This window comes from Protopterus annectens, chromosome 8.part1 (genome assembly GCF_019279795.1).
Source record: "Protopterus annectens isolate FY-2018-M chromosome 8.part1, PAN1.0, whole genome shotgun sequence".
In the NCBI taxonomy this organism is placed as follows: Eukaryota; Metazoa; Chordata; order Ceratodontiformes; family Protopteridae; genus Protopterus; species Protopterus annectens.
Genome location: NC_056742.1, coordinates 234,867,952 through 234,895,526, shown reverse-complemented (window position 1 = coordinate 234,895,526; position 27,575 = coordinate 234,867,952). Strand labels below are relative to the sequence as shown.

General features: G+C 41.3%; 1 protein-coding gene across 2 annotated transcripts in view; it reads left to right on the top strand.

Moving 5' to 3' along the window:
* TK2 (thymidine kinase 2) overlaps positions 1–24,634 on the top strand; it is a 402,342-nt gene extending 377,708 nt beyond the window's left edge. For both annotated transcript variants that reach the window (XM_044081822.1, XM_044081821.1), the window contains exon 10: positions 23,786–24,634. In XM_044081822.1, the coding sequence (XP_043937757.1) occupies positions 23,786–23,953 (168 nt within the window). In that variant the 3' untranslated portion in view covers positions 23,954–24,634. The remainder of the gene's footprint in view (positions 1–23,785) is intronic.
* Positions 24,635–27,575: the final 2,941 nt, after the last annotated feature.

Here is a 27,575-nt window from a genome sequence, read left to right as displayed (position 1 = left end):
GCCGACTCCTGAAATTTTCATTTTCGAGTTTCAGAAACGAAGTCTTCAACTAAAACTAAGTATCCCATTGGGGAAACTTTTTCTTGCTCCTTGCCGATGTCAGTAAAAGTTAATAATTGCATTACTTGTGGAAAGCAAATACCTAGCAAAGATTTTCATTCGTACTGTATTCCTTGCCTAGGCCTTGACCACGACGTACCTTGCTGTCGGTTTTGTGCTTTATTTAATCAGCGCACTATGTTTTGTCGTTATATTTTCGCTTCTAAATATTTCGGTTCTTGGTTTAATTATCCAGAAATATCATCGGGTAGCCATTCGACTACCGGGATTCTGAAAAAATGCAAAGATAAAGACAGAGACAGGCCGCCGAGGTCCAAAGCTGCTGACGGCGCTTCTCCTAAGCCAGTCGCCATTTCGCCGGTACTCAGTGAGGCGCTTTTGCAGCCCCTGATACCCGCTACTTCTGACACGTAGGCCACTACTGAGACCCATTTGGAGTCTGGTATGCTGCGAGATGCTTCAACTGTGGAACCTGCGGATGTCTCTACCTTGGATGGGTCCAGAGCCGCTGTGCAGGCACCAGCTTCTGAGGGTGTATTCAGGCCTACAGACTTGCATACTAAACCGACGCCTTCTTCTTCATTTAGCCAAAATCTCGAACCATGCCTAAGAAACCGACGCCTAGGCCGCATGCTTAGGCCTCTATGCCTAAAAAACAAATGATAAGAATGGCTGAAGATCTTATAACTCTAATCAGGGGAAGCCAACCTTCCTCTTCTAAGAGACTTAGGACTGAAGTTGTTTATGAATCTTTTGACCAGGATTCTGATTTTTCTGATTCTTTTGATGATCTGGATTTGCCCTTATCTACTTATGAGGATTCTGATGCAGAGGACTCTATTCCATCTGCTTCCCCTCCAGAGGATTTTTCTTTTGGTGAAACCTTACACATACTCTAAGGGAGCATTTCCACTGGGAAAGCCAGGATTTTTCTGATTCAAAAAATAGGCTTAGGGATTTCTTACTCCTGCTTCAGCATAGGCCTTTAGCTATACCTCCTGTTCTAGACATTGTTGATGATGCCTTTTCAGAATCTAGTTTGGCCCCTGATTCTTTGCCTCCTGCTCCCAGAAAACCTGACAGATGTTACAGGGTTCCTGATTCTCACAAGTTCTTTTTTAAAAATCCTATTGCAGATCCAGAGACTATTTCACAGGGACCCAAGGGCATTAAGGCTTCTACTGCTAAAAATCCTACCCCTCTGATAGAGACTCCATGGCGCTGGATAGATGGGATAAGAAAGTTTACACTTCTGCGACCTTGGCCATTAGGGCTTTAAACTGCCAGTTTCATATGTTAAAGTATCAACAACATGTCATTGGATTGCTTAAACAGAAAATGGTGTTGATTCCTGACTGTGCTGAAAATAAAGAATTACAGGATTTAATGCATTCTGCTGAACGGGTTGGAAAACATACCTTGCAATGTGGATTTGATTCATTAGAGGCCTCTTGCAGGGCTGCTGTTACTGGGTCTGTGCTCAGAAGGCATGCTAGGCTTAAGGAGCAATCTTTGCCTGATCATGTTAAAGCTAAATTGTTGGATGTTCCTTTAAATCAGGACCACCTGTTTGGCAGCAAGGCTGAGGAAGTTCTTAAAAAGATGGAAGATAAAGCTAAATCTATACAAACTGTTAAAGATTTCTTACAAGTTCAGCCTCCTAGATTTAGTAGGCACTGGCCCTCTAAAAATTGGTCCTTTCCAGCCCCTTCCAGGTCTTCTCAAGCCAAACCCAGACACAGCAGAAACCCCAGGTTTCAGTCCCAAGGGACACACAAGACTAGGCAGTGGGGAGTTTCCACACCCAAATCTCCCCCGTATGGAAAACGGTCTCAACGACTTGCTTTTAAAACTTCCAAGCACTTCCCAACTGAATGCTCCTTTAGGCGGAAACATTGGTCTGCAGGCCAAAAACTGGGAACTCATTACCCAGGACAAATGGGTTTTAAATATAATGTCCCAAGGATACAAATTTCATTTCCACACGTTAGCAACACCAAGTGGGTGGCCAGATCTACCCCCAAATCAGTGGGCAGAGGCCCAAAATCAAGTACTCTCTCTCATAAACATGGGGGCTATTCAGTTGGTACCAGAAGAGGAAAAGGGACAAGGTTTCTCTTCAAAACTGTTCCTGGTACCCAGAAAAGGCAATACATGGTGCCCTATCCTGGACCTTTCTATTCTAAACACCTTTCTGGTGATTCCAAAATTCAAAATGCTTACTCTTCACCAGCTGCTTCCTATGCTAGGCAAGGATGTATGGTTGGCAACACTAGACTTAAAAGAAGCATACCTGCACATCCCTATCAGGGAGTCTTGCAGAAGATACGTACGCTTCAAAGCAGGCTACATGCAGTTCTCTGCACTGCCCTTTGGCTTATCTACTGCGCCCAGGGTATTCACAAAGTGCCTAGCTCTAGTCATTGCATTTTGCAGGCAAAGAAATATTCAAATATACCCATACCTGGACGATTGTCTAATTCAGGCAGAAAGCAAGGACATTCTTTTGAATCATCTGGCCTTTGTTTAAAGGGTACTGACTTGTCTGGGGCTCAACATAAACGAAAAGAAATCACACCTGGTACCCTGTCAACAAATTATATTCCTGGGAGCAAGCTTGAATACAACTTCCCAGATGGCTTTCCTCACGCCAGAGAAACGGATTCATTTGACAACTTACTTCAAACAAGTGGCCACAAAATCCTAGCTATCTGCAAGGCAAATACTGCAAGCCTTGGGGTTCATGGCCTCCTGCATTCTTCTAATTCCATATACAAGGCTGCATATGAGGAAACTACAATGGTATCTCAAACCCCTATGGTGTCAACATTTACAGGATCTAGAAGCAAGGATTCCTATCATTACCTTGCCTACGCCTAGAGTTCCTTTGGTGGGCAGAGATCTGCCACCAAAACAGGGGACTGCCATTCACGTTACCCCCTGCCGCCCAAATCTTAACAGACACATCAGATTATGCATGGGGGGGCTCACCTGGCAGGGAAGTGCATTCAGGGCAAATGGAACCCAAGTCAAATGCACCTGCACATAAATCAAAAGGAAATGTTAGCTGTACAGAATGCTCTGGCACCCTTCAAGGACCACATTCTTCCAGGACAACTAATGGTAAAGACGGACAACACCACTGTCATGTGGTACATAAACAAGCAGGGGGGTACACATTCTTACCCCCTCTGCAGACTAGCCATGGCATTGTGGAACACAGCCTTGAGCTACCAAGTGAATAATCTACAAGCTCAATTCCTGCCAGGAAAACTAAATACACTGGCAGATGAACTAAGCAGAAACCTCATGGACCCACATGAGTGGAAACTAGAACCAAGGATTTTCAACATGTTGACAAGCAAATGGGGGAGCCCAGATATAGACCTGTTTGCCTCCCCCCAGAACCATCAGCTGGACACATTTTGCACAAGGATTCCCCACAAGCTAGCTTGGAAAGTGGATGCTCTATCCTTCAGCTGGAAAAACCCATCAGTTTATGCCTTTCCTCCTCTGCCTCTGCTCTTCAAGGTACTACTAAAGATCAAACAGGACAAGCCAAGGACTATTTTAATTACACCAGACTGGCCTCGCCAACACTGGTACCCACTCTTGCGCAGTGTGTCACGCTTGGCTCCATGACACCTGCCTCAGACTTCTTCCCTGTTGTCTCAGCAGGAGAACCAGATTCTGCACCCTCAGCTGCAAACCCTGAACCTAGCAGCCTGGCTAATTACCTAATCTCTCCTTTACCATCTCGTAGTAAGTCAGTGATGGATATCATTTTAGAGGCAAGGAGGCCTAGTACTAGAAAATCTTATGCTGCAAAATGGAAAAGATTCTGTGCCTGGAACCAATCTCAAGGAATGAATGCAGCAGTGCCCAATCTACCTCAGATTCTACAATACTTGACTGAGATGCTTCATAAGGGCTTATCCTTTTCCTCCATCAAAATTCATGCCTCAGCCATTTCAGCTCATTATAGCACAGAGCCTCCCCTCTTCTCTCACCCACTGCTCAAGCAGTTCCTCAGAGAGGCCAAAAATTTAAGGCCACCCAGGAGAGCTCCACTTCCAGCCTGGGATCTTAACTTTGTCTTGGAGAAACTCACCCTTCCTCCTTTCGAGGCAGCTGCTACTGCAGATTTAAAATTTATTTCCTGGAAAACAGCTTTCCTTTTAGCAATCACTTCTGCAAGAAGGGTATCTGAATTACAGGCCCTTATGGCAGTGGAACCTTTCATCATCTTTCATGTGGACAGGGTGTCCCTCAGAACCATTTCCTCCTTCATGCCCAAGGTGGTATCCAGTGTGGCTCTTAATCAGTCCATTCATGTGCCTACCTTCTTTCCTAACCCACAGAACAAAGGGGAATGGATACTGCATTCTTTAGATGTGCACAGACAGCTTAGATTCTACTTGGACAGGACTAAACCTCGAAGGAACTCTGAACAACTGCTGGTGGCATTTGCTGCAGGGACAGAGGGGAAAGCTATTTCAAAACAAACCATTTCAAAATGGATACGCCACTGCATTCATTTCTGCTATAAGTACCATGTAAAACCTATCCCACAAGGCATCAGACCCCATTCAACCATGGTTGTATCTGCCTCTATAGCCTTTCTCAGGGGCGTCCCTACTGGGGACATCCTAGAAGCTGCTACCTGGAGTTCTGTACATACTTTCACCAAGCATTATCATTTGCCAATTTTCTCTAAATCCAGAGCTGGTTTTGCCACTGCTGTCTTGCAGGGCCTTATAGCTGGTCCTAATTCTGTTTAAATTCCTCCTCCCAACCTTAGCTTTGGGAATCTACCCAAATGTAATGACTACAACAGTAAAACACAAAGAACATAGTACAGTTGTGTACGCTTTCCATAAATGTAGATGTTCAAGTGTATTCACTGTTGCAGTCCTGGTTACCCTCCCTCCAGCCCCCTTTCTTCTTTTGGCTATACCTCTACTCTCACTTACTATGCTCACAAAGCTTTTTGGTGTATTTGCTTTTTTGTTGGAGGTATATCCTTGTATTTATAGATTTAATTGCTTCCCATTAGGGGGGCACCTGACATCTGGGGCAAGTAAAACTGATGTAATGGCGTCGGCTGCATGTTTTATACCCCTGACGACCTGACGTCATGGAAGAAGGGACAGCAACCGACGCAGGACCCAAGACTTTGTTAATTAGGCCGACTGAGGGCTACTGAAAGCAGATAACCCAAATGTAATGACTGCAACAGTGAATACACTCGAACATCTACATTTATGGTAAGTGTGCACAACTGTACTTTACTATTCTCTTCCTTATTGCTTTTCAGTGTAATCATTGTATCTTCCTACAGATTGATTCCCCTCTATTTTGGCCTCAGTCCTCTAGCCATGTTGTCCTTTCCTTCTCATACTGCCAGGATCATGAACCATGCAGAGGCATGACTCCTGTTTTCATTGACTTTCTCACCACCTTTTCCTTCCTCTGTTATTTGATAAACATCCAAGCAGTAATACTGCCTTTCCTTTATTTCTTTTCCTGTGTGAGATTTTTACCTTCTGCTCGGCTGCCAGATCCTTTTCATTCAGTTCACCCAATCCGACATGTAGGCCCTCAAGCTTCTTGTCGAGTCCAACAGTTTGTGTCCAAACCTTGAACCCCTTTAAGAACTTCTCTTCCCCGAAAGCCCTTCTTTCCAAGGCAACCTCGGATTTTGTTTGCCACCTTCGTGGCTGAAAGTGTGAATGCTGGCAGCTAAGAACTTCACCTCTTCTTTTTCAGAAATTTGTTGTTAATAATTCAAAATACCTTAAGGTAGGCTAGAAAGGTTAGATTTAATATTTTTTCCCATTCTTTTAGTTGTTTGTGTTGTTAAGACTGCTTATATATTTCTGTATCTTAACAATCTTCCAAACCCCTTGCTGTTTCTGCCATTTTCTTTTTCCTGTTCATGTGCTATCTTGACCAATTATTAGATATTCTCATTTCTTTGTATGTAGTGTATAATACATAGTAAGATATTTAGACATATTATAAAAGTAGCAAACAAATAAATCCAAACCAGCCCAGAAGTTGAAAATGTTGAAACACAGGTGCCCAGTAGGAAGGTAGCTGGAATAAAGAAGCTGGACCATTACAAAGTAAAATCTTCTTTTTTAATACAAAATGGTGAGTGCTTTCGCAATGGTAACTTGCTTCATCAGACAGTTCATTCAAACAGCAACAGCACTTAAATACTTTAATTCATTACTAAAACAACCAATCCTACCACTCAAAGTTAATTCAGCACTCAGCAGTCAATTAATTACTATGGTTACGTTTTGCCCTTAGTTAATTGCTGAAATCAGAAGAACTCTGTTTAAAAACCACATGCACAAAATTAAAAGTATTTAAGTGCTGTTGCTGTTTGAATGAACTGTCTGATGAAGCAATGGTTACCATTGCGAAAGCGCTCACCATTTTGTATTAAAAAAGATTTTACTTTGTCGTGGTTCAGCTTCTTTATTCCAGCTACCTTCCTACTGGCCACCTGTGTTTCAAAGTTTTATAAAAGTATGTACAGCATTGCTAAATATTGGACTCTGTGATATTGGTTGTCATTTGGCATTTGGAATTTACTGAAGTGCTGTTTGCAATGGAGGAAAAAAACTAGCTTTGAAAAGAGTTCTAAGTATTTTCATAAGGTACCACCACAAGACCATCACCTCTTGTGCGTGCTGTGTGTGGGAGTCTCACATTTGTTGGCCAGCTGTAATATTTTTGCAGCTTTCAGAGCCAGGGCCTTAACGGACAGGAGAAACAAATTGATAGTCTCCTTCTCCAGATGCATGCAAAGATATGTCAAAGATGACTGGAGAAACCCTCCAAATCCAAGGATATGGATCCAGAAAAAATGCCCAGTGACTCCTCTGGTCCATATTTAACAGCTAAGGTTCCAAGGATAGAAGAACCCAGACTTATACTTACATTCCCTCCCACCACTTCTGGAGCTCATGGATCCCATTTGTATTCAGGACTCTCTTCCCAAAATTACTGGTAAACTGAGACATCCTGTTTCTAGGCTGTCATCAGCTCTTTTGGTCTGATCATTCAGGTCATTCAGGAGTTCTTTGGAGGCAGATTTGGACTGTTTGATTCAGAAGTTTCTAAGTACACAGATTGAGATGTGTGTCATTCTATCACCCTCTGCTGTGAGAGTGATCAGATCCAGCCCTATCCTGCCCATTTTAGATCCTTCACTGGTTCACCAGTCTGCACTGGTCATTTTGGAACAGTGCCAGTGATCCAGGGTCCTATGTACCTAGCTTCTTTGACTCCAAGGAATTTGTATCTGACTCACTTGACTATAGATCTTGTGGAACCATATAAGTTTTTAGACCTGAAGATTTGGGTCAGTGATTTTAACTATGTCGGCTGGGCCATTGCTCCTGGCTCAGTTGGCAGTCTCAAAGTCATCAGCTTTTGACAATCCGGTTCCAGTTTCCTCATGGTAGTCAACCTCCTTTCTGGGTGTGGGAGTCGGCCATTTAGTTGTAACTGTTCCTCCATAGGAAGAGATGAATCAATCTGTCAGGAGGATTTCTTCAGATCTGTTGGAATTTGAGTTGGCTTTCCAGATGCTGAGAAAGATGATTTCATTCCCCAAGACAAGGAATTCACAGATTTCCCTGGTCTGCTCTATTCCTTGACCTTACTCATTTGTTTTCTTATTGTCATCAAACATCCACTAGTCAGAGTTGTTCTTCAGCTCCAAGCTCACTGATCAGAAGCAGTCAAAGTCTTCAGAGGATTCGAGTGAGTCATCTCCTGAAATACTGTGAAAGAGGAAGCATAAGAGGAAATACCTGGAGTCTCAGTCAGAGTCCCCCTACCCCAAATACTGACTTGGAGGATAATGAGGATTCACCATGATTCCCTGTGGAAGATGCCACATTTAGCAAGATCCTAGAATTAATGTGTCAGAAGGGAATGGGAGTATTGTTTGAAGTCTACAAAATGGCACAATTCTAAGTGCTGGATGGTCTCTTTAGCTGAGAAATTAATACAGCTGGAAGGCAGGAAGTTTTGCCAGGAGCCTGACGCATGTGAGACAGTTCCCTGAAAGGAGGACTAGTTTCTTCTTTCTCCTAAACAACAACAGTCCCATTGGGCTAAATTACCAGCAGTGGACTCCATCATCCACAAAGAGGGAACTATCAAAAGACTCACTATTTATCCATCTCCAAACATGGAGTCTGGAGCAATGGATAGACTTGGGAAGTGGCGTACTGTTCAGGTACCTTTGCCTTGCATGCCTTGAAGTATGCCATCCACATGAACAGGTTCCAGAGAAATTTGTCACAGGAAGCACTTTCTACCCTGAAGAACTGACTACTACGGAGTCTAAGAATAAAGTGGAAGCTACCTTGACTACCAGGTCTAGCATAACTAACCTCTTCATATGCTTGATGCTCAGTGCGGTGGATGGAGCAACCAGGGTAGCTGGAGCAGGCATATGACTTTGTAGACAATTTCAAAGTGTCCTGTACAAATGCTCCCTTCAACAGTTCATCCTTATTTGGCCTTTCAATAAAGGAAAAGAGTGAGAAAAACAGCAAGACTGTGCTATAGGAGTCAGGTTTGAGGCCCTGCAATGATCTTATAGTAGGCACCAAAAGGGAACACAATCTGTCTGATTTTGGAGTCAAGAAGTCAGTTTGACTCACCCTTAGGTAGACATTAGATAGATAGGAGCGGACGTGGTAGAGGTGGCCCTTTAATAGATGCAGGCCCAGAGACTGTGGAGGTCCACAGAACTAGGGATATTGGGGGCCCTTCTCTGACAGGAGACCTCAGAATTCTTGAATCTCTACCTGACTGCTCCACTCAGAAGTCAGTCAGGGAGCTGACTCTCCTTCTTCCCAGACTTGTGGTTTGCCATCACCGAAGACATATGGGTAAGATAGATAGTATCTAGAGGCTACTACATTCCATTTTTGGAATCCCCACTCTTAATTAGTGCCATTGGATGTCTCACCCCATCAGACGAAGGCTGCATCAAAGGAGATTTCATCTCTGATGGCTAAAGAGCCATCTAAGTGGTCCCTCCAGATTAGATAGGGTCAGGATTTTATTCCAAGTTCCTTTTGTTTCCAAAGAAGTTCAAGGACCTCAGGGCTGTTCTGGCCCTCAGCCTTCTGAACACTTATGTCAGAAAGACTCAGTTTAGGATGGTCACAGCACAGTCAGTCTTGTCCTTTCAACAAATGGATGTGCTAATTGGATTTCCAGGATGCTTACCTCCACATAAAAGTAGTGGGGGGAGTGCAGGAAATTTTTGAGCTTCCAAATAGGGGGAGGGTCATTATCAATTCAGAGAGCTACCATTTGGTCTTACAGCAGCCCCAGAGGTGTTCATCAAATGTATGGCAGTCACAGCAGCTCATCTACAGCTTCAAGGCCACAAGATTTACCCTTAATTGACTGACTGGTCCCTGGCCATCCCCTCAGAGGAGTACCTTCTCAGACCAGAGATTGTCTTCTTCGTCTCTGCAAATTAAGCAGCTCTCATCCAAGAATGACCTTAATCCTCAGAGTCCTAGGGGTCATGGCATCTTCGTTTTTGTCCCGCTTTTACATGAAAAATTTGCAGTGGTTGTTTCAGAGCAGTGGTCTCATAGTCTTCATCTTCATTTCAAGACAGTTATCATTACCAGTTCATGCAGGAAACATCTTCAGTAGTAGTTACATTCCCTCTTTAATTCGGACAGGCAAACAGTTTTGGACCCCATTTCCAGTAGCAGCAGTGACCATGGATGCATCTTCACTTGAGGTGGGGGTAACATTTCGAAGGGAGGATAGTCCATGTTTTGTGGACAGGCAATGAGGTCAACCTTCACATAAATGTCTTGGAGTTGAGAGCAGTCATCCTAGTATTGCAAGACCTTCTAGACTTCCTCCCTCAGGGTGTGATATCTATCCAGAAAGACAAGACAGTAGTTTGCTACACCAACAAGCAAATGAAAAACCAGATCCTATCCCATCAGCAGACTTCTCGTATAGCTGAACCTAGCAATTCTGGTGCCCTATGCTTTTCCCTGATCTGGAATCTCCCTCACTTTTAAGTTGAGGAGCAAAAATAAGTAAGTAAAATAAACTGAAAGAAATCATATTTTGGGACAACAAAAGCTGTTTCTCTTTTTAAACGCTAGGAAGCAAATGGCTTCCTACAGTTTATATCACACACCAACTGCTTAAGCACTTCACCTCTTACTGCAAATGCAATATCATAATGCACTAAAGACTGAGCGGCATGTGCTGATCACACCTCATAAAACATTGTGCCCTGGGGCAGCTACCCCATTCGCTTCACCCTATCTATGTGTCTGCCTTAGGGCGTTATGTAGTGAGGAATACTCTTTTTAAGAAAACCAAGCAGCTGTTCATTTTCTTTTTACTTTCATATGCTTTTACTAAGGAAGAAGTGGGTTTTACATGAGGTTGCAAACTCTTACAGCATGATTAGTCAACTGTGTCATTCAATGCTTCATCATAGTGGCAAGCAGTAGCAAGGTTAAGCTTAATTCCAGTGAGATAGCTACTTCAACCTCATATTCCAAATATGTCCTGCATTAGGATAGCCTCTGTACTCTTTACTCAGACATTATGGTTACAGTCTGGATATTACTTGGGTGGCCACGGTGGTGCAGAGGTTAGCATTGTCTCTTCACATCAAGAGGTTCTCCAGTTCAATTCTTGGCTGGGGTGCCTTTTGTGCAGAGTCTGCATGTCCTCCCTGCAGTCACATGGGTTTTTTCCAGGTGCTTCAGTTTCCTCCCACATTCTAAAGACATGCAGTAGGTGAATTGGACACTCTTCATTGGCTGTAGGTGTGTGTACGTGTGTGCGAGTGAGTGGTATGAATGAACTACTGTTGCAGGGCTAGCCACCTGGCGGTGTATACCTTGGCTCGAAATGATTGTCACTACTGAAGTAATACCCCGACTCCATGTGCAGAATGGGAAAAGGGGTTGAGGATAGATGGATCTAGATCAAATTTCTGCAAGACTTTTGTAAAGGGTCATTTTCCAACTTTTGTAATAGTATTGCAACTCCCTTTGAGACTGTGTAGCTGTTTATTATTTTATTTTATTTTATTTTATTTTTTCATTTGCATTGATTGTGTTCCATTCATTAGATGTCACTGCTCAGGACTTTTCTTTAATGCCTGCTGACTGAGACTGCCTCATGAGTGATGGTGTAGTTACGCAGATTAATACTGTGACACTGGCTGTTAGACATTGTCTTAGCAAGAGTCATGACTTTTCCACCTTCACCTGAGGGAAAATCTGATATAAATCAAGTCTCTGCTGCAGACATCTGTACTGTGCTGCCACTTGGTTTTAAGTGCACACCTTCAGCAAGTATTATCTCAACAATGACTCAGGAAGTCAGGCTGTTCTGAGAAGTCACTGCATAGGACTTTGCTAACTGAGCTCTGTGCTTGTATGATTCTTTGATACTTCCAAGCCTTGGTGTAACTGCTTACAGCACAGCACAACCAAGGACCTGTGAAGGGTACAGCAAATACGTTCTTACAATATCACTTGCTGCACAAGAGGACTCTGTTTGGTAGATCAAATGCATTTTATCTGCTTCCCTCTGTTTTATATGAGGCTGCTACACCAACAGCTACTGGAGTTTCCTATAAGATGAACAAATTTATATTCTTGTATTGCTTGTTTAATATTGTAATGTCAAAGTGGGGTCATTTCTTTTTTTCCTCAATTGTTTTTACTGAAAATTTTAACAACAAAACATTAATGTATGATAATAGAAGTATTATAAAACAAATACACATATCTAGAAGAACAATAGTAAACAACAACTAAAGTATTTACAGTGGTGTCTACTGTAAGGCAAAGCTTTTTAAACAGAAAAAGAAATGTGATGAGTAGTTGTTAGTTAATTATCAAAGTGTTTATCCAGAAGTTGGTGGTGACTTTTCTTGCTAATGTTAAGATACTTCATGAAACAGGGTACTTTATTTTCATGACATAAGTAGGAATAGGTGTATTAAATACAATAAGAGAGTTGGTCAGCATATATTTATCATTAAAAACAGACTGTTAAGAGAGAATTCATATTATCCCAAAAGGGAAATTATTTCTTGACTTGTAGAAAGATGCTTTTCATAGCAAGAGGACAAACTGGCAGATCTGGCCAAACAAGCACTTCTATAACCACAGTACGTCATGCCTCTTGACATATCATTGCAGGTGAGCAGACATCCACAAATCTGTGATTTTACAAGAAAAAATTAGCAAATTCTGTTTGATGATATGTACCTGTCAGTGACCATCAAGAAGAGTCTTATTGTAAAACAGCTGTTAAAACATGCATGATAAGAACATATATGTTATTTCCATAATACTGTATTTATTTCTCTATGACAGTCTAGTTGCTGTTTACAGTTTACCAATTTTTGTCTGTTTTTGTCTGGCTGAAGATTCACACTAGTACCATTCAAGACTAGCTTTGGTTCTTCTGCTTTTTTTCTGTTTCAAGTACATATTCTGTAGAAATGCTGAGTTTATGCATCATTTTCTAGATAATGATTAGTGATTTCGTAAGAATTTGTTAACCCTGGAAGTGTCATAATTCACTTTTCCACAAACACTCAAAATTCTGTGCATATTTATCCTCTTTTCTAGGTACTTTATATTCTTGGTTCAGCTGTGTTTGTTTCTTTTATTTGCACAGTTGTTTGTACTTTATTTCTACAGTACATGTTCCCCCTAATTATTTAGTGCATGTATGTGTGTGTGTGTGTGTGTGTGTGTGTGTGTGTGTGTGTGTGTGTGTGTGTGTGTGTGTGTGTGTGTGTGTGTGTGTGTATGTATGTGTATGTTTATGAAGACTTTGGGCATAGCCAAACAAACTCTGCACAGAATTCATCCACAAGGCATCTAAAAAAAAAACAGTACGTACACATCCATGTATACACTAGTGTTAGCCATACCACGTTTGCTTGGTGTAAAGAAACTCAACAGTAATTCTCATTACCTTTTACTACATATCTATATCTGTCTATTTATTTATGTCTATATCCGTCTTGATTTTAGTATCTTTATCAGAGACAGTTTCAGATATTCCCTTGGCAGAGCTCACTTGCTTTTGTTGTTGCAGTCCTCTGGATTTAGGCTGAAGAAACTGTTCTTTGCATTATATTAACTGTATCTCTAGAGGATATGTATTTATCTAATAAGTTATTTAAGGTTGTTGTTGCTTTATGGCAGAATTATCAGTGTACATATGATTATATGCAGTGTCATTTATAATTCTTTCTTGATGCCACTGATTATACCAAAAAAAAAATCACAGATAGTGTATGTTTAATATATTTCTGCTAGAGTTCAATTATTTTGTAAATCTGAGGTGTATCACTCCACAAAACCTTGCCACATTAAAGACGCTGCATTTCTGTTGCTGGACATGTGTTCCTGGTAGAAAATTAGCTCCCCATTTCCTAAAGACAGAAAAGTGTAGCCAGGTACACACCATGTTTACCACTGCAAACGTTTCTGAAAATGTTTACAACGAGATGTTTTAAATTAAAAAAAAAACTCCTAGCATATTTGTAGTGTTTTATTTTATTTATTTACAGTCACACACATACACACATCCAAGAGAGTGTGCTTAATATGGTCTGCAGGCTGTAAAGTCTGCATGTGTTTTGTCGACACACTTTGATCGGCAAAGCATATGATCAGCAGATGTGCGTGATCACACAGTCCACAAGGCTGAGGAATATGGTCCTGGGTAATGTTGTTGGATTAAGGCACAGTTTACTCAAGTTCATTTTTTGCATTAGGTACTTCACAGACTGGGCAGGAGAAGATGGGCATCCCCCATCCCCGAGAAGGAGGGGACTGGAGCATGCTGTATACTGCAACAGTCCTTTAGAGGAGGAGGAATTGAGTTGCGTATGTTCCTTTGGGATGGATTTTAGCCCATCAAGCCACTGCCTAGTGGTAGCTGTCATTAACAGGTACATGAAAGTGTGTACTTGCAAGGAGGATGTGTTGTGGGTCCCCATCTTGACTTGGATAAGTCATTCCCCCCACTCAGGGGGTTGAGGGTAGGCCATTCAGATGCCCTCTTAGCTGGGAAGCTGGTGAGGGCACAGACAACTGCATGACTGCGTAAATGATTGACCCTCTGGATGCCTTTCTCCATGGTTCTGGGCTTCCCCTACAATAGATGCTGGTGAATTGATGGATGTCAGGCATAAGGGGAAAGGGAAACAGAAAAAAATGGGATTAGAGACTTTATTCTGTTATTACAGGCCTTTGGGTGGAAAATGCCACATTTTCAAGTATGGATTATGTAAGGCAGTTTGATCTGCATCCTGCAGCAGGCTGAAACATCCTCAGCAGTCTTAGTTACCACCAGTCTGTGATACAGAAATGTAAGCTATTGGTGCCAGTATTAAAATATCTCTCTGAGAAGAGCACCTCAAGTTAATCCTTTTTGTTTTCAACTTATGGGTAACTTACCACATTTCTTTCATCTGACTCTTAAGGTGTAGTTTATTTATTTATTTATTTATTTTCATGAGACACTTCTGTCTCTAAAACATAAACTTTCTTCTGTGGCTTCTAGACTCAGAAACTTATTTACAGCTTGTCGTTTTTTTTTTTGTGACAAAATAGATACATCTGTTGAATATGGATGCCTGTGTGTGTCTTTCTGTGTTCTTTCAGTGACATAGCAGAGAGTTTATTTTATACTTATCTTGTCAATTCAGAGGGTTCATTTCATCCAGAAAAGCAGAAGCAACGAAGCATTTTGTATTGCGTTAGTGGCCTAATGTTATGCATTTTGTTCTGCTTCCAGCAGTTGATTCATACCCATATCCTCCTGTATAGTTAGAAGTGCCTGTGGCATTGTCTAAACATTTAGACATGTTGTTGTATCAAGTTCTGATCCCTTAGTTTTCATGTCTGGTTTGCATACATGTTTGTCCGTAAGACTTTTTAGGGTTGTTGATGTCATTGTGTTGGTGCTCTGGCTATCACTCAACATTGGAATGAAAGGGAGCAAAAATGTGATGTGAAGTTGTTCTATCTTGCCTTCATTCTTACTGATGGGTTCGGAGTCGATCCTCAGCTCTGACTCAGACAAGTGCAAAAGCTCGAGATGTTCAACCAGCTCGTGGCCTATTCCCTATCCCATGATGCACTGGTGCTTCCCCCAGATCTTGTTTGCTGCTGCAACAGATTGAGCGATTCACCAGCTCTGGCCAGTGAAAATTTGTTTTTTTCTTATTATTACTTAGAATTATATAGCTCCAGATAGGATTTGTTTAGTTAGGATAGTTGTTACTTTTTATATTGCCTTTCACACTTCGTGTTTTTCCGCTAGTGTGTTCTGTTTCTTCTAGTTCTTCATGGCCTGTTTGAAGGGCTTTGTTAATCTCCCTATTCCCCTTAATAGAGTGATAGTCTGTTAGGTTTTTTCAAATAATATTATTTAGAAATGTTATTGTACAGAGTGTTTGTTCTATTGGTAACTGTGTGTGAATATTGATATATATTTAGCCATTTAGTTTCTTCTTAGTAGTGTGGATTACTATATTTATCTTTTGTTATAGCCTGTTTAAGTTAGAAGGCTAAATTTTTGTCATAAGCTCATTTAAATTAGAGATCTCTGTATTGTGTGTTTGTGAGCAGACTTTTTCTTGTTATCTTTTTTAAGATGTCTCAACAAGACAAAGACAAGGAGGCTAAACAGTCTAAGCCTTCAGAGTTTAAGAAATGCCCTAAGGACAGAAAATGTCCATTACTGATGGGCACACGAATTGTGTGTATTGTTTAGGTCCATTACATTTACAGGAAACATGTTCCATCTGCCACTCCTTTAGCTCAGGAGTACTGCAAGAAAGGAAGAACAAGTTGATTGTTAGGGGCATGATTAAATCTTCCTTTCAGGAATTGTTGGAACAAGGTCATACAGCTCATGTCAAGCCATCTAAACCTTCTAAAAGATCTTCCACTACTGGATCTTCGGAGCCGGAAAAGTCTCCGTCATCTAGTAAGTCGAATTCTGACAGACCTTCGACCTCGGCGCCACTGACTTCAGAGCCAACGGTTATCCCAGTGAGAAGCTGGTCCCCGGTACTGGAGTTGGTATCTCCCATTCTGAAATCTCCAGTATTGCAATCTGTACCTGCTTTGGCTCCGTCGTCTCCGTCCTCAAGAAGCCTATCATACATGGATGTGGATTGTGTGATGCAGAGGCTTCTGCAGTCACTGGAGTTGGCCAAACTTTTGTCGGGGGCAACCCTTAGGGCTTAGGAACCATCCAACTTTCCTCCCCCCCATATCTATTCCTCCTCCAATCCGGCTTGAAGTTTTGGAGCCGAAGTGCTCGGAACTGATGATATTGGAGCCATCGGTACCAAGACCTGCTCCAGGACTTTTGGTTCTGACCTCTCAGACTACTTCGGTGCCAACCGAGGAGTCTAGGGGCCGACACTCGCAGGTCAGGTCCGGGGAGGATAGTCAAACCGATCTTTCGGGTCCGACTTTGCCTCTCGGGGCTTCGGTGCACATGAGTTTGGCACCTACCATCTTCATGCCGAGGGAATCGACTATCTTTGGATCCAGGAGTTCCTTCGCATCGGAGCCAAGGGGCCTTCGATGCCATGAGGAGAGCATTGTCCCCATGGACAACCACTTACTTCATCAGGACCAGCAGCTTCTCCCCCTGAAGTGCCTACCTCGTCATCACAGATTCCACAAAAGTGTAGAGACCCAGAGCCTCAGGAAGCCCCATTGGATGATCCCTGCTCTTCCAAGACCTCACCAGAAGCTCCCACTGAGGAGGTCCCTTTGAAGAGGCTACGCAAGAGGAAGCATCTGGACTCTCCTCAGGAATCCGTCACTTCAGACACTGACTTGGATGATTCAGAAGGTTCCCCACGGTCACCCTCAGAAGATATCTCCTTCACAGATATCTTAGAAATTCTCAAACAGAGGGGTGATTGGCAGCCCATCAAACCTACTGATGATGAGTCAGTCTACCTGAAGGCTTTTGGGTCTCACCCCTCTGCCTCTTGGGTTTTCCACCTTTCAACAAACTCATGGACTTAGTTTGTCGAAAGGCGCGGGAGTCTCCAGATACAGTGGAACCTGTCCCTAGGAGGCCTAATAAGTTTATTACCTCACCACAGGGCAAGGCTTTTCTCACCAAGGGAGTCCCTGTTGATGCCATGGTGGCGGCTGCAGCCACCAAGGAGGAGTTATCCGAAACTTTGACATTGGTCCATCCACTGAATAAAGATTCGAGAGTCATGGACAGATATGGAAAGCGCATGTTTACTTCAGCGACTTTTGCTCAAAGGTCGCTGAATTATCTTACACATTTCTCTAGATTGCAAAGAGAAAAGAGCTAGGAGATACTCTGCAGGTTTCAGTAGCTGCGGAGCTCACAGACAAAATATCCTCACAGCTCTCCACCTTTAATTCCCTAATAAACTCATCCATGGATCTGGTTTCGTATGCAGCTGATGGAGTGAGCAGCACAGCAGGTACAGGAATTGCTCTTAGGAGACATTCCTGGATGCGCTTATGTTCCTTTGCAGAGCTCTTTAAGTCATCCTTTATCAACACCCTTTTCGATGGCTCATCCCTTTTTGGACCCAAAGTAAAAGAAACGCTTACCAGGTGTGAATAAAAGGGAAAGACTCTGCCGTTGGAAAGATGTGGTTCCATAAAACTCAAGGAGCTTTTCAGGACACACGTGGTGAACCCCCCTCCAGAGGCAGAGGAGGGGACAGTAATGGAAGACGCTATCCACACAGCAGAGGGGGTCCACAGAATCAGGGTGACAGAGAACAGTTCTTTAGGAAGCCCTCTCAGCGCTCCTGAGAGGAGGCCTGCCTATCCATCTCTGGAGGCAGTCAGGGGACGCTTATCTTTGTACCCAGCCGCCTGGCTACAAATAACAAATGACAGCTGGGTACAAAGAATCATATCCAGAGGTTACTGTATTCCCTTTTCCACCCTACCTCCCTCAATAAGAAAGATCCCAGACGTTCCACCCAGTCACAGGGAACAAGCAACCATAGAAATTCAAAGGTTGCTAGAAAAAAGAGTCATCCAGCCGGTCCCCGCAGATCAGATAGGATCCAGAACTTACTCAGGGTTCTTTTTAGTTCCAAAGAAAACGGGACAGGAGGCCCATTTTGGATCTCAGCAGATTAAACAAATCTGTGAAGAAGACAAAGTTCCGATGGTTACACTACAGTTGATACTTACTTTTCTAGGAAAAGAAACAAATCTGTGAAGAAGACAAAGTACCGAATGGTTACACTGCAGTCGATACTTCCTTTTCATGGAAAAGACAATTGGATGTGCTCGATAGATCTCCAGGATGCATACTACCACATAAAAATGGACAAACCTTCCAGAGATCACCTGCGCTTTCGGCTGGGGGCCAGTCACTACCAATTTCAAGCACTGCCCTTTGGTCTCACAACAGCCCCCAGAGTGTTCACCAAATCAGCTCACCTGAGATGTTTGGGATTCCATGTGTTTCCATACCTAGACGACTGGCTGCTAACCTCCACCACCAGGCATCAGCTCATTTAAGCAAGGGACACTACTATGAATCTATGTTGTCAGTTGGGAATTACCATAAATTTAGAAAAATCTGTCTTATTGCCATCACAACATACCGTTTTTATAGGAGCAGATCTGGACACCACCACAATGACCTTAAAGCTTCCATCAGAAAGGGTTTGTGCTCTTCGACCACAGGTTCTAACCCTTCTCTGAAAAGAAAAAGCCCCTGCTTCCATGGTTCTCAAATTGTTGGGTACAATGGCGGCAGCAATCATTGCAATTCCACTGGGTCAGATACATATGCGGATACTACAATGGCTCCTTTCCAAGCAGTGGTCCTTTCAGGAACTCACGATATCGCATTAGATTATAATCATGAATTCATGCAAGAAAGACCTTCAGTGGTGGCTGACATCGCATTGTGTAACAATAGGATGTCCCTTTTTTCTCCCCAGCCCGATTGCCATAGTGACCACGGACACTTCCCTGATAGAGTTGGGGGAGGGGCATTATCAGGAAGAACAGCCCAAGGCACATGAAAAGAACATGAGGCTCAACTGAATATCAGTGTCCTAGAGATGAGAGCTGTATTTCTAGCGTTGCAGTCCTTTCACGACTCTCTTCCTCTGGAGACCATTGCAGTCCAGACAGAAAACATGTCAGTAGTCTGGTAGATAAACAAACAAGAAGGAACCAAATATTACCCCCTATATTTAGAGGCCTTTAGAGTATGGCAATGGGCAAACTCCACCCAGCGCTTTCTGATAGCAACATACATCCTTGGAAAGTCCAGCATGATAGCAGACAAGCTGAGCAGGGCAATTCTATTGCCTCACTAATGGTAACTAAAGAAAGAAGTGGCGGTAGGAATATTCCACATATGGGGTCAGCCTTCCTGCGATCTCTTTGCCACACCCACAAACACGAAATGCAGTGGCTACTTTGCCCTAATCCCCCCGGCAGGGGAAGCCCCAAGGGATGCAGTTGTACACAGTTGGCCCCCAGGTCTCCTTTATGCTTTTCCACCATTACCTCTGATACCCAAGGTTTTACAGAAAGCCAGTGCTCTGGGAAGGACCATAATTCTGATAGCCCCCTACTGGCCTCACCAGATTTGGTTCCCCTTTCTTCGGCCTCATCTGTTGGAAGAACCTTGGATCCTGGACCCAGTTCCAGACCTCCTGATTCACTCATTGGGAGCTCTTCATCCGTCCCTTCAGTCCCTCAAATTGACACCTTGGCTGCTCCAGTTCCAAACATAGCCAGGCTATATATTGACATCCTCTCACAAATCCTCCACTAGAAAGCTGTATGTCAGCAAATGGAAATGATTCTCAATATGGGCATTACAAAATCAAATTGATCCTTATTTAGCTCCAATAGCTTCTATTTTGGAATTTTTGACAAAACATTTCAGTGAGGGAGCAGCTGCCACAACTATTTGAGTTCAATTGGCTGCAATCTCCAACTTCCATCTTGGTGAGGAAGGGTTTAATATCATGTCACATAGACTCTCGAAGGCATTTCTCAAAGGCACTATACATTTAAGACCACCCATCAAATCCCCCTATTTCTCTGTGGAATCTAAATTTTGTTCTATCACGAATAATTCTACCACCTTTTGAACCAGCCTCTTCATGTGACCTAAATTATATCACATGGAAAACCATCTTTCTAGTAGCTATTACTTCTGCTCAGAGGGTTTCAGAGTTACAGGTTCTTGTCCATTAAAACCCCCTTATATGATATTTCATAATGATAGAGTGTCTCTCTGGACAAATCTCTCATTTTTACCAAAGGTATGTTCAGAAACAAATCTCAATCAGTCTATAGAGTTGCCTGTATTCTTCCCCAAGTGTGGCAGTAAGACAGAGTATATGCTGTACAAGCTTGACGTTCACAGACAGCTCCGCTTCTATTTAGACAGGACCAAGGATTTCAGGAAAACGGATCAACTCTTTGTTTCCTTCTCAGACTCCATGAAGGGTGCTCCTGTTGTAAAAACACTTTATTTAAATGGTTATCAGATTTTATTTCCTTTATTTATAGTTCAGTGAATGCACCATTACAAGACAAGATAAAGGCCCAGTCAACTAGAGCTGTCTCCACTTCCTCAGCTTTTTCTGCCAAATTACCAATAGATACAATTTGTGCAGCAGCTACTTGGTCAAGGCCTCATACCTTTATCACTCATTAAAAGGGAATAGGGCCTTCAGGGACAGGGCTTCCTCTGGTTCCACTGTCCTGAAGAATATACTCCCGTGAGCCACCCAAGAAGATGGTGCTTGGGACGCTATCCCATCAGTAAGAATGAAGGCAAGATAGAACAACTTCACATAAAAAAGTTATGTACTCACCATAACGTTCCATGTGAGTTGTTCATCTTGCTTGCATTCTTACGTCCCACCCTCCAACCCCCATTCCAGGCTTCGTGAGGATCGAGAACCTGAGGTGAGGCATGGCTGTAATCTTTATTTAGTGTATTCTGTGCTGATTATATTGCGAGATGGCTTATACCATTGTTGGCAGCAAACAAGATCTGAGGGAAGCACTAGTGCATCATGGGATAAGGAATAGGCCACAGGCCACGAGCTGGTTGAAGACCACGAGCTTTTGTATTTGGCCGAGTTGGAGCCAAGGATCGGCTCTGAACCCATCAGTAAGAATGAAGACAAGATGAACAACTCACATGGAACATTATGGTGAGTATATAACTTCTTTTTTTTCTAGGTTGCTTTCTATGGGTTTATTTGCACTACCACTTTATAACCTCAGTTGACAGTATACATTCTCTCATTTTCGGAATCAAGCCTGTGAAACTCGTCAATTAACATGTATTTGACTTCCATCTATATGTAACAGTCATTGACTATAACAGGGGTTAAGTGTTGCTGCTTGGATCGTTATCTAAATTTTCAAATTATATGTTTTATTTTTTTATTTTGTTTTTAAAGCTGTCCTGCTTCTTCTTTCAAATCTTCATTCTATATTAAAAACTCTATGAGTTCCAGTTATATAAGGACTGAGTCAAACTTTGAAGTACAGAACCAGTAAGAACACTTCTCAGAAATGGGGAGTTAATATTTTTCTGCACATAGGCCTGAATTTATCATCTTAAAGTACTCCTGTATGTTTAGTTTAGCGCAATGTTTCATTGTGAAGCAGATTTGTATTTTATTTTTGTCCTTCGCTACCGGTTTTACTTTCCAGTAGATTATGAGCTCTCTGCAGCTTCTCACTGACCAGTACCATTGCAGCAAGTCTGATGCACTTCTGGATAGGCATTCTAGTTCCCAGTTAGTTTTAATTGAATTAAATTTGTCTGTTATTGTAAAAAATGCACCCACTCTCTCAGGGCCTTAGCTTCATCTATGGCTTTTTGGAAAGGGTTGGATTTTAGAAGTATTGTAGAAGCATCAATTTGGCTATCTATATTTACTTTTAGAAAGCAGTATAAGCTGGAATCCTTCTCTAGGTCTTTGTCCGGCTTTGCTGATCAATATGAAGAACATTGTACATTTGTGTAAGTGAACTTACCATTACATTAGATGTTCCAATGATCACTGCTGCTGTAGCCACTCCATCTCCCTTGTTTCTTGATGTGCTGTTTTTGTCAGGATGTTCACTTTTATTTTTTGTTGTTCCTAGCAATGTCTTTTCAGGGCTCAGCCTTCTTCTCTGTTTTTGTGAAAGCTCTGAAGGGCTTGCTGCCCAAACCTGTCTTTTTAATCAGCTCAGCTCCAGCTGACTAATGGTTTGGGCATGTGGAAGGTGCTCTGAAGCTTTGGAAGCTGGATGGCTGTTATATGCTTGCAGGATATAGCACATATACCTCAGGCTACTGCAGCAGTGGTCATTCAAACATCTTCTGTTATGGTAAGTTTACTTACACAACTGTTCTTTCTCTATAATCTTGGTGTTTTGTGGTAAGGTGACAGCCATGATCCTCTAGCAGCAAAGTAAAGTGTGCATTGCCACCACTATACCATGAACATATATTTCTTGGTTAGGGATCATTTTATCTGCAGTTATGTATTGGCTGGAAGCCACCTAGTTTTGTATATAAGAAACAGAAGTCTGGGGTAGTTCATAGATTCTCACTAGGCTTATAACTAAGGGGACCACCAGGAAGCTTAGCTGCATCACAGTACTGATGGAAGACTAATTGTGTCACCCATTGTGTAGATTTTCCCCATCTATCCTGGGTGAAAATTTGCAACCACCCATTCAGTCATCCAAACAGTTTTTATAGGTTCATAGATGATTACTAAGCTAAAGACCCCAGAGGGCCTTTTTAAGCCTAGCCATGCTTCCCAAGGTGAGTCAAACCCTGTACTTTGTGATTTTGAGGTAAACACTGTAACCATTACACCAACCCCCACTTCCAGTGATGCATAATTCTTAGAATGCTCCTGCAGTTCTCTATAATATTGGTGTTTTGTGCTAAGATGACAGCCTTCTGCTTGATGTGTATGGGCAGCCCATTCCAGAAATGGGGAATATGGTATATTAGGTACTTGCTGCACCATTTGATGCTTTTCATGTAATGGTATAGCTTTATGTCCTTAGAGCTGGTGTTTGTTTTTACCATTGGTTCTGTTAGGAGAATGCTTTCAAAGAGTGCTAGTCATTCATAGCATGCTTTGGATAGAAAAGTCTGTTATTTAGCATGATATATACGTCTTGTATTGCATATTCAACATTTATCTTATTTTTTTCTGTTTTGCTTTTTGTTACTGGTTTAGAAAATAATGATCTTTATAAAAAGGCTATACAGCATCTGCACTATATTACTGCCTTCCCAGTATCCAAGATTTAAAGCAGTGTAGTTTTCTGTGTTTAATGTTGTCATAAACTGCTTGTACTTTGTTCTGATCACTTATGTTTTATTACATGCTTTGAGTATGCTAAAGTACAACTGAGCTGTTATATTTTTGTGTAGCTTATGAAAATGTATGTGCTTCAAATATATCCTATATTGTTTTCAAAAATGCATGTAAATACAATTTTTTTTTTGTTTTGTTTTCTATGTCAATAGGTATTACGTATAATTATTACAGAATATCAGTTTAGTGTCTAAACTACATTTGACAATATTTTTTTCCATCTCCTTTGTTCATCTTTCTCAGGTTATCCCTGCTGACCATGATTTGCAGAAAATGTTAAAACAGTATGAAGAAAACAGAGACCGGATTTTATCTGCAAATGCATCAACAGATCTCAGGACAGCATTCTTAGTAGTGGCTCCAACCGTGCTACCTTCAAAATCCAAGTCCTTTTTTAGAACACGTTTGTAGTTACAACCTTGGGATCAACTGAATAACTTTTTTGTGTTCATCACTGTAACGTTTTGTCATTGTCACTTTGTTTTTGCAGTATACATTTAATGAGTGCAGTTTACTGGATCCTTCTGCAGAGCAGTAGAGGAGTATCTTATATGTGACTCCAAAATTGGTTTTCTGTTGAGAGTAGGGAAGTTATACTTAATGTATTCAGTTATATATTTTTGTACACATATTTATTGTTACTTGTGAAACGTGAAACTATTTCTTAATGGTGAGTAAATTCTCATATATGGTATGGGGCCATACTGATTATTTATTTATTATGTATAAATTTTTACCGCAAGATTATATGTTAGTTTCTATTTGTTAACAACGTGGAACTGTTTGCATTGCCATCCACAGTACAATGAGAAATGTGGAAAGCATTTGAGGTAAGGCGCAGGTAGCACTTCATGCCTCTTAAGTAAATTAAATCACGAACATTAAATCAGAAGTGAATATAGCATTTTGTGGAAAGTGATTTTTGCTCCAGGAAGATACTGGAATACACACTGGACCTGTTTTTTGTGAAACTACTGTGAGAAAGACAGCATTCAAACCATTGCTTTGTTTCATGTTGGGTAAGATGGTATCCTTTTCTGTTCTTAACAGGTCTTCAGTTTACATGAATAAAACATTTTACATAACAGAAAACATGGTTAGACTTTGTTTTATTTTCTTGAAAGATGAACATTATGTTAGTGTTTCCTGTAGTTATACAGTTAGTTATTAAAACTAGGTGTACAGTTAATAAGGGCATAAAGTGACCCTGGTCTTAGAGAAAGGAACCAAAAACTATAACCAATTTTTTACATCTTGATGCTGTCACTTCTGCCTTTAATTTATCCATCCTATCCAAACTGTTGTATTTTAATAATTATTTGTTTTCATTGTACTTAGGCTGTTTTATTTTAATAAATACTTTCTCTAATAAAATATTCTCTTTGATTTGAAATAAAGCTTGAAAGCTTCCAAGTACTAGCACAAAGATATGGGTAAAATGTTTTTCCATTAAGAATCTGTTATGCAGTTAGGATTCCAGTTGCATTCTTGAGCAATTTGAGTGAAAGAATTCAGTCTGCCAGACTTACAAGTCATGTACAATTGTGAGACTGTATTATCTTCACTTTGTATCACTTAGGGTGGTTTGTGTTGTGGGGCTTGTAGATAGCTAGAATTCAGAATACTAATGGGTTTAAAAGTATCACATAATGGATTACTGCACAGTGAAAACAGATTGTGTGAGAGATGCACAACAATTTCAAAGCCAGCTGTCTCAAGTTATATATCTTTATGTTGAGCTGAATGGTCACAGAAGTTGTGTTCCATTCATAATGGTTTTATTTTCGAAAGTTGTGTTAAGCCGTGTTTGACTGTTCTTGTTGTCTCATTTCTTCAGACAAGTATTTTAAAGGAAAAGATGCTTTTGATTAAAAAATTATGTTACTTAACTGCAGTCTTTTTAATCTACATGTAGGAATAGCAGTATCTGAGGAGACTGAGGAGGACTTTTTGTGTACTGTTCTATAAAATGTAGTTGTGCTAATTGTAGAGTAGCCACCCATTTCTAGTTTCATATGTCAGTAGATTATTATATAGCTCACGCTTCCAGGACTATACCTTTAGTCATATCCTTGTGCACTATTGATTTTTCATATGAAGCCATGTACTTATTTGTGAAGAAGTAAGAATTGTATGTGGAAAATGTTAAAAAAAAAAAAGAAACAAAGAAAACTTACTTCTAAAAGTAAATTTCTGAAAGCTTCTACTTCCTTTTGTGAAAATGCTGCCAAATTCAGTACTTCTTTCCAGAAGCCAGTTTAACTCAACATTTTCAGTAGCAACCCTGTTCCCTGCTTATTCATTCAGAGACAGAATCAGAAGTAGAGGCCCCATCTCTAGGACTGAGGAAGGCTTGCAAATATAAAAAGAAGCAAGTCTGGTGATTTCAAGGAATCAGTCATTCTCCTCAGGGTGAATGGAAGTCATTTACATCAGACAAGAATATATTGTTGGCACAACATCTGCTCTTGCTTTTCCTCAAGCCTCTTGGGTCTCCTCCTAAACTGCAACCTCTGAGCATTAACTTTTTTTTCAGAATGAAAGTTCTTCAGATATTGTACCCTGTTGAGTTAGTGATGCTGAATCATTTGATAGGCTTTGTCATTTTATTGTCTATGTATTTATCAACAAGTCTAAATGTATGAAAAAAAACGTAAACCTAGGATGAGCAAGGCTAAATGTGAGTACAAAAGCCACAGTGTTGTAATCCCACATACACAGACACGTGCTCACCACCCCACAGAGGTCCCTTTGCTGAATTAGGAAGAGACTAGTTGCCTTTGGAGACAAACTTCTAAATGAACACCTTGTAGTAAACCTTCAGATGGTCACTTCCAGCAGTTTTGTCTTGTCTTCACTGTGTACCAAGGAGACTGTGTGACTTTGGTAAACCAGTAGGAAATCCATCCTCATGCAAAAATTCCTTATGCTCATGGATAGTTAAATCTATTTTCCATCATCTCAGACCGTTATAATTTCAGAGCTTTGCCATTTTGCATGGCTGTGTCTTTCAGAGTATCCACAAAGTGCTTGATTGTGTAGTAGTAGCACAGTTTAACATTCAAGGGTGTACATTTCTGTTTTTCCCACTGCCTGTAGTAGATTTCAAAGGAGAGCTTACAATCTGAAATTTCTTATTACCCATATCTTCTGGAAAACCGTCATAAGGTGATTGAGTCATACACAATCCTTATTTAGAATTTCATTTCAAACCTTGCATAATGGAATATTTCCTTTTCAGGCAAGTATGCAGGACCTTATTGATGGAAGAGGAGAATTAGAATTGACTCATCTTGGCATACTGTAGTACACTGGATTCTTTTTTTTTTTTTTTTTTTTTTTGTGTCTGTCAAAATAATACAGCAGTAGCTTGTTATGAATGCTACCATGTCATTTGACAGGTGCCAGTAATTGGTCCAATAGTTACTAAGCAGCAAAACACAAGGCTGTAAATCAGGAAGTTGCAACTTGTCTATTTTTTTTTGTTAATACTTTTGTTTGTAAGTGATCAAGTGCAAATGTCTAAAACCATCTGGAATTCCTTCGTGATGAGGTGTGCCACATAGAAGGATTTCCTGACTGTTGTGGCAATGTGGTTATCAAAGATGAGACCACTGTCCACCTGTGTCCCTAAGTCTCTTATCACACTTTCGGTGTTTAGTGTACTACCACCTATATGGTAATTCACGGATACATGTTTTTTCCCAAAGGGGATAACTATACATTTCTTGGCATTGAGCTTGAGCCCATGGCTCTGGCACCAAGCATCTGTTTCTGTAAGGCCCTTTTGTAGAGTATCCACATAATTTGGGGATTCAATAATGGCTCCCAGTTTGCAGTCATCTGCGAACTTTGTTAGCCAGGGTCCCTTAGTGTTGACCTGTACTTCAGAGAAGTAGATGCCAAACAAGAGCGGCCCCAGGACTGAACCCTGAGGTACTCCACTTGTCACTTGTCTGGAGCTGGATTTGGAGTCTGCTACTTTTACAGTGTGGGTTCTATCAGTAAGCCAGTTAGTAACCCATTGGGTGAC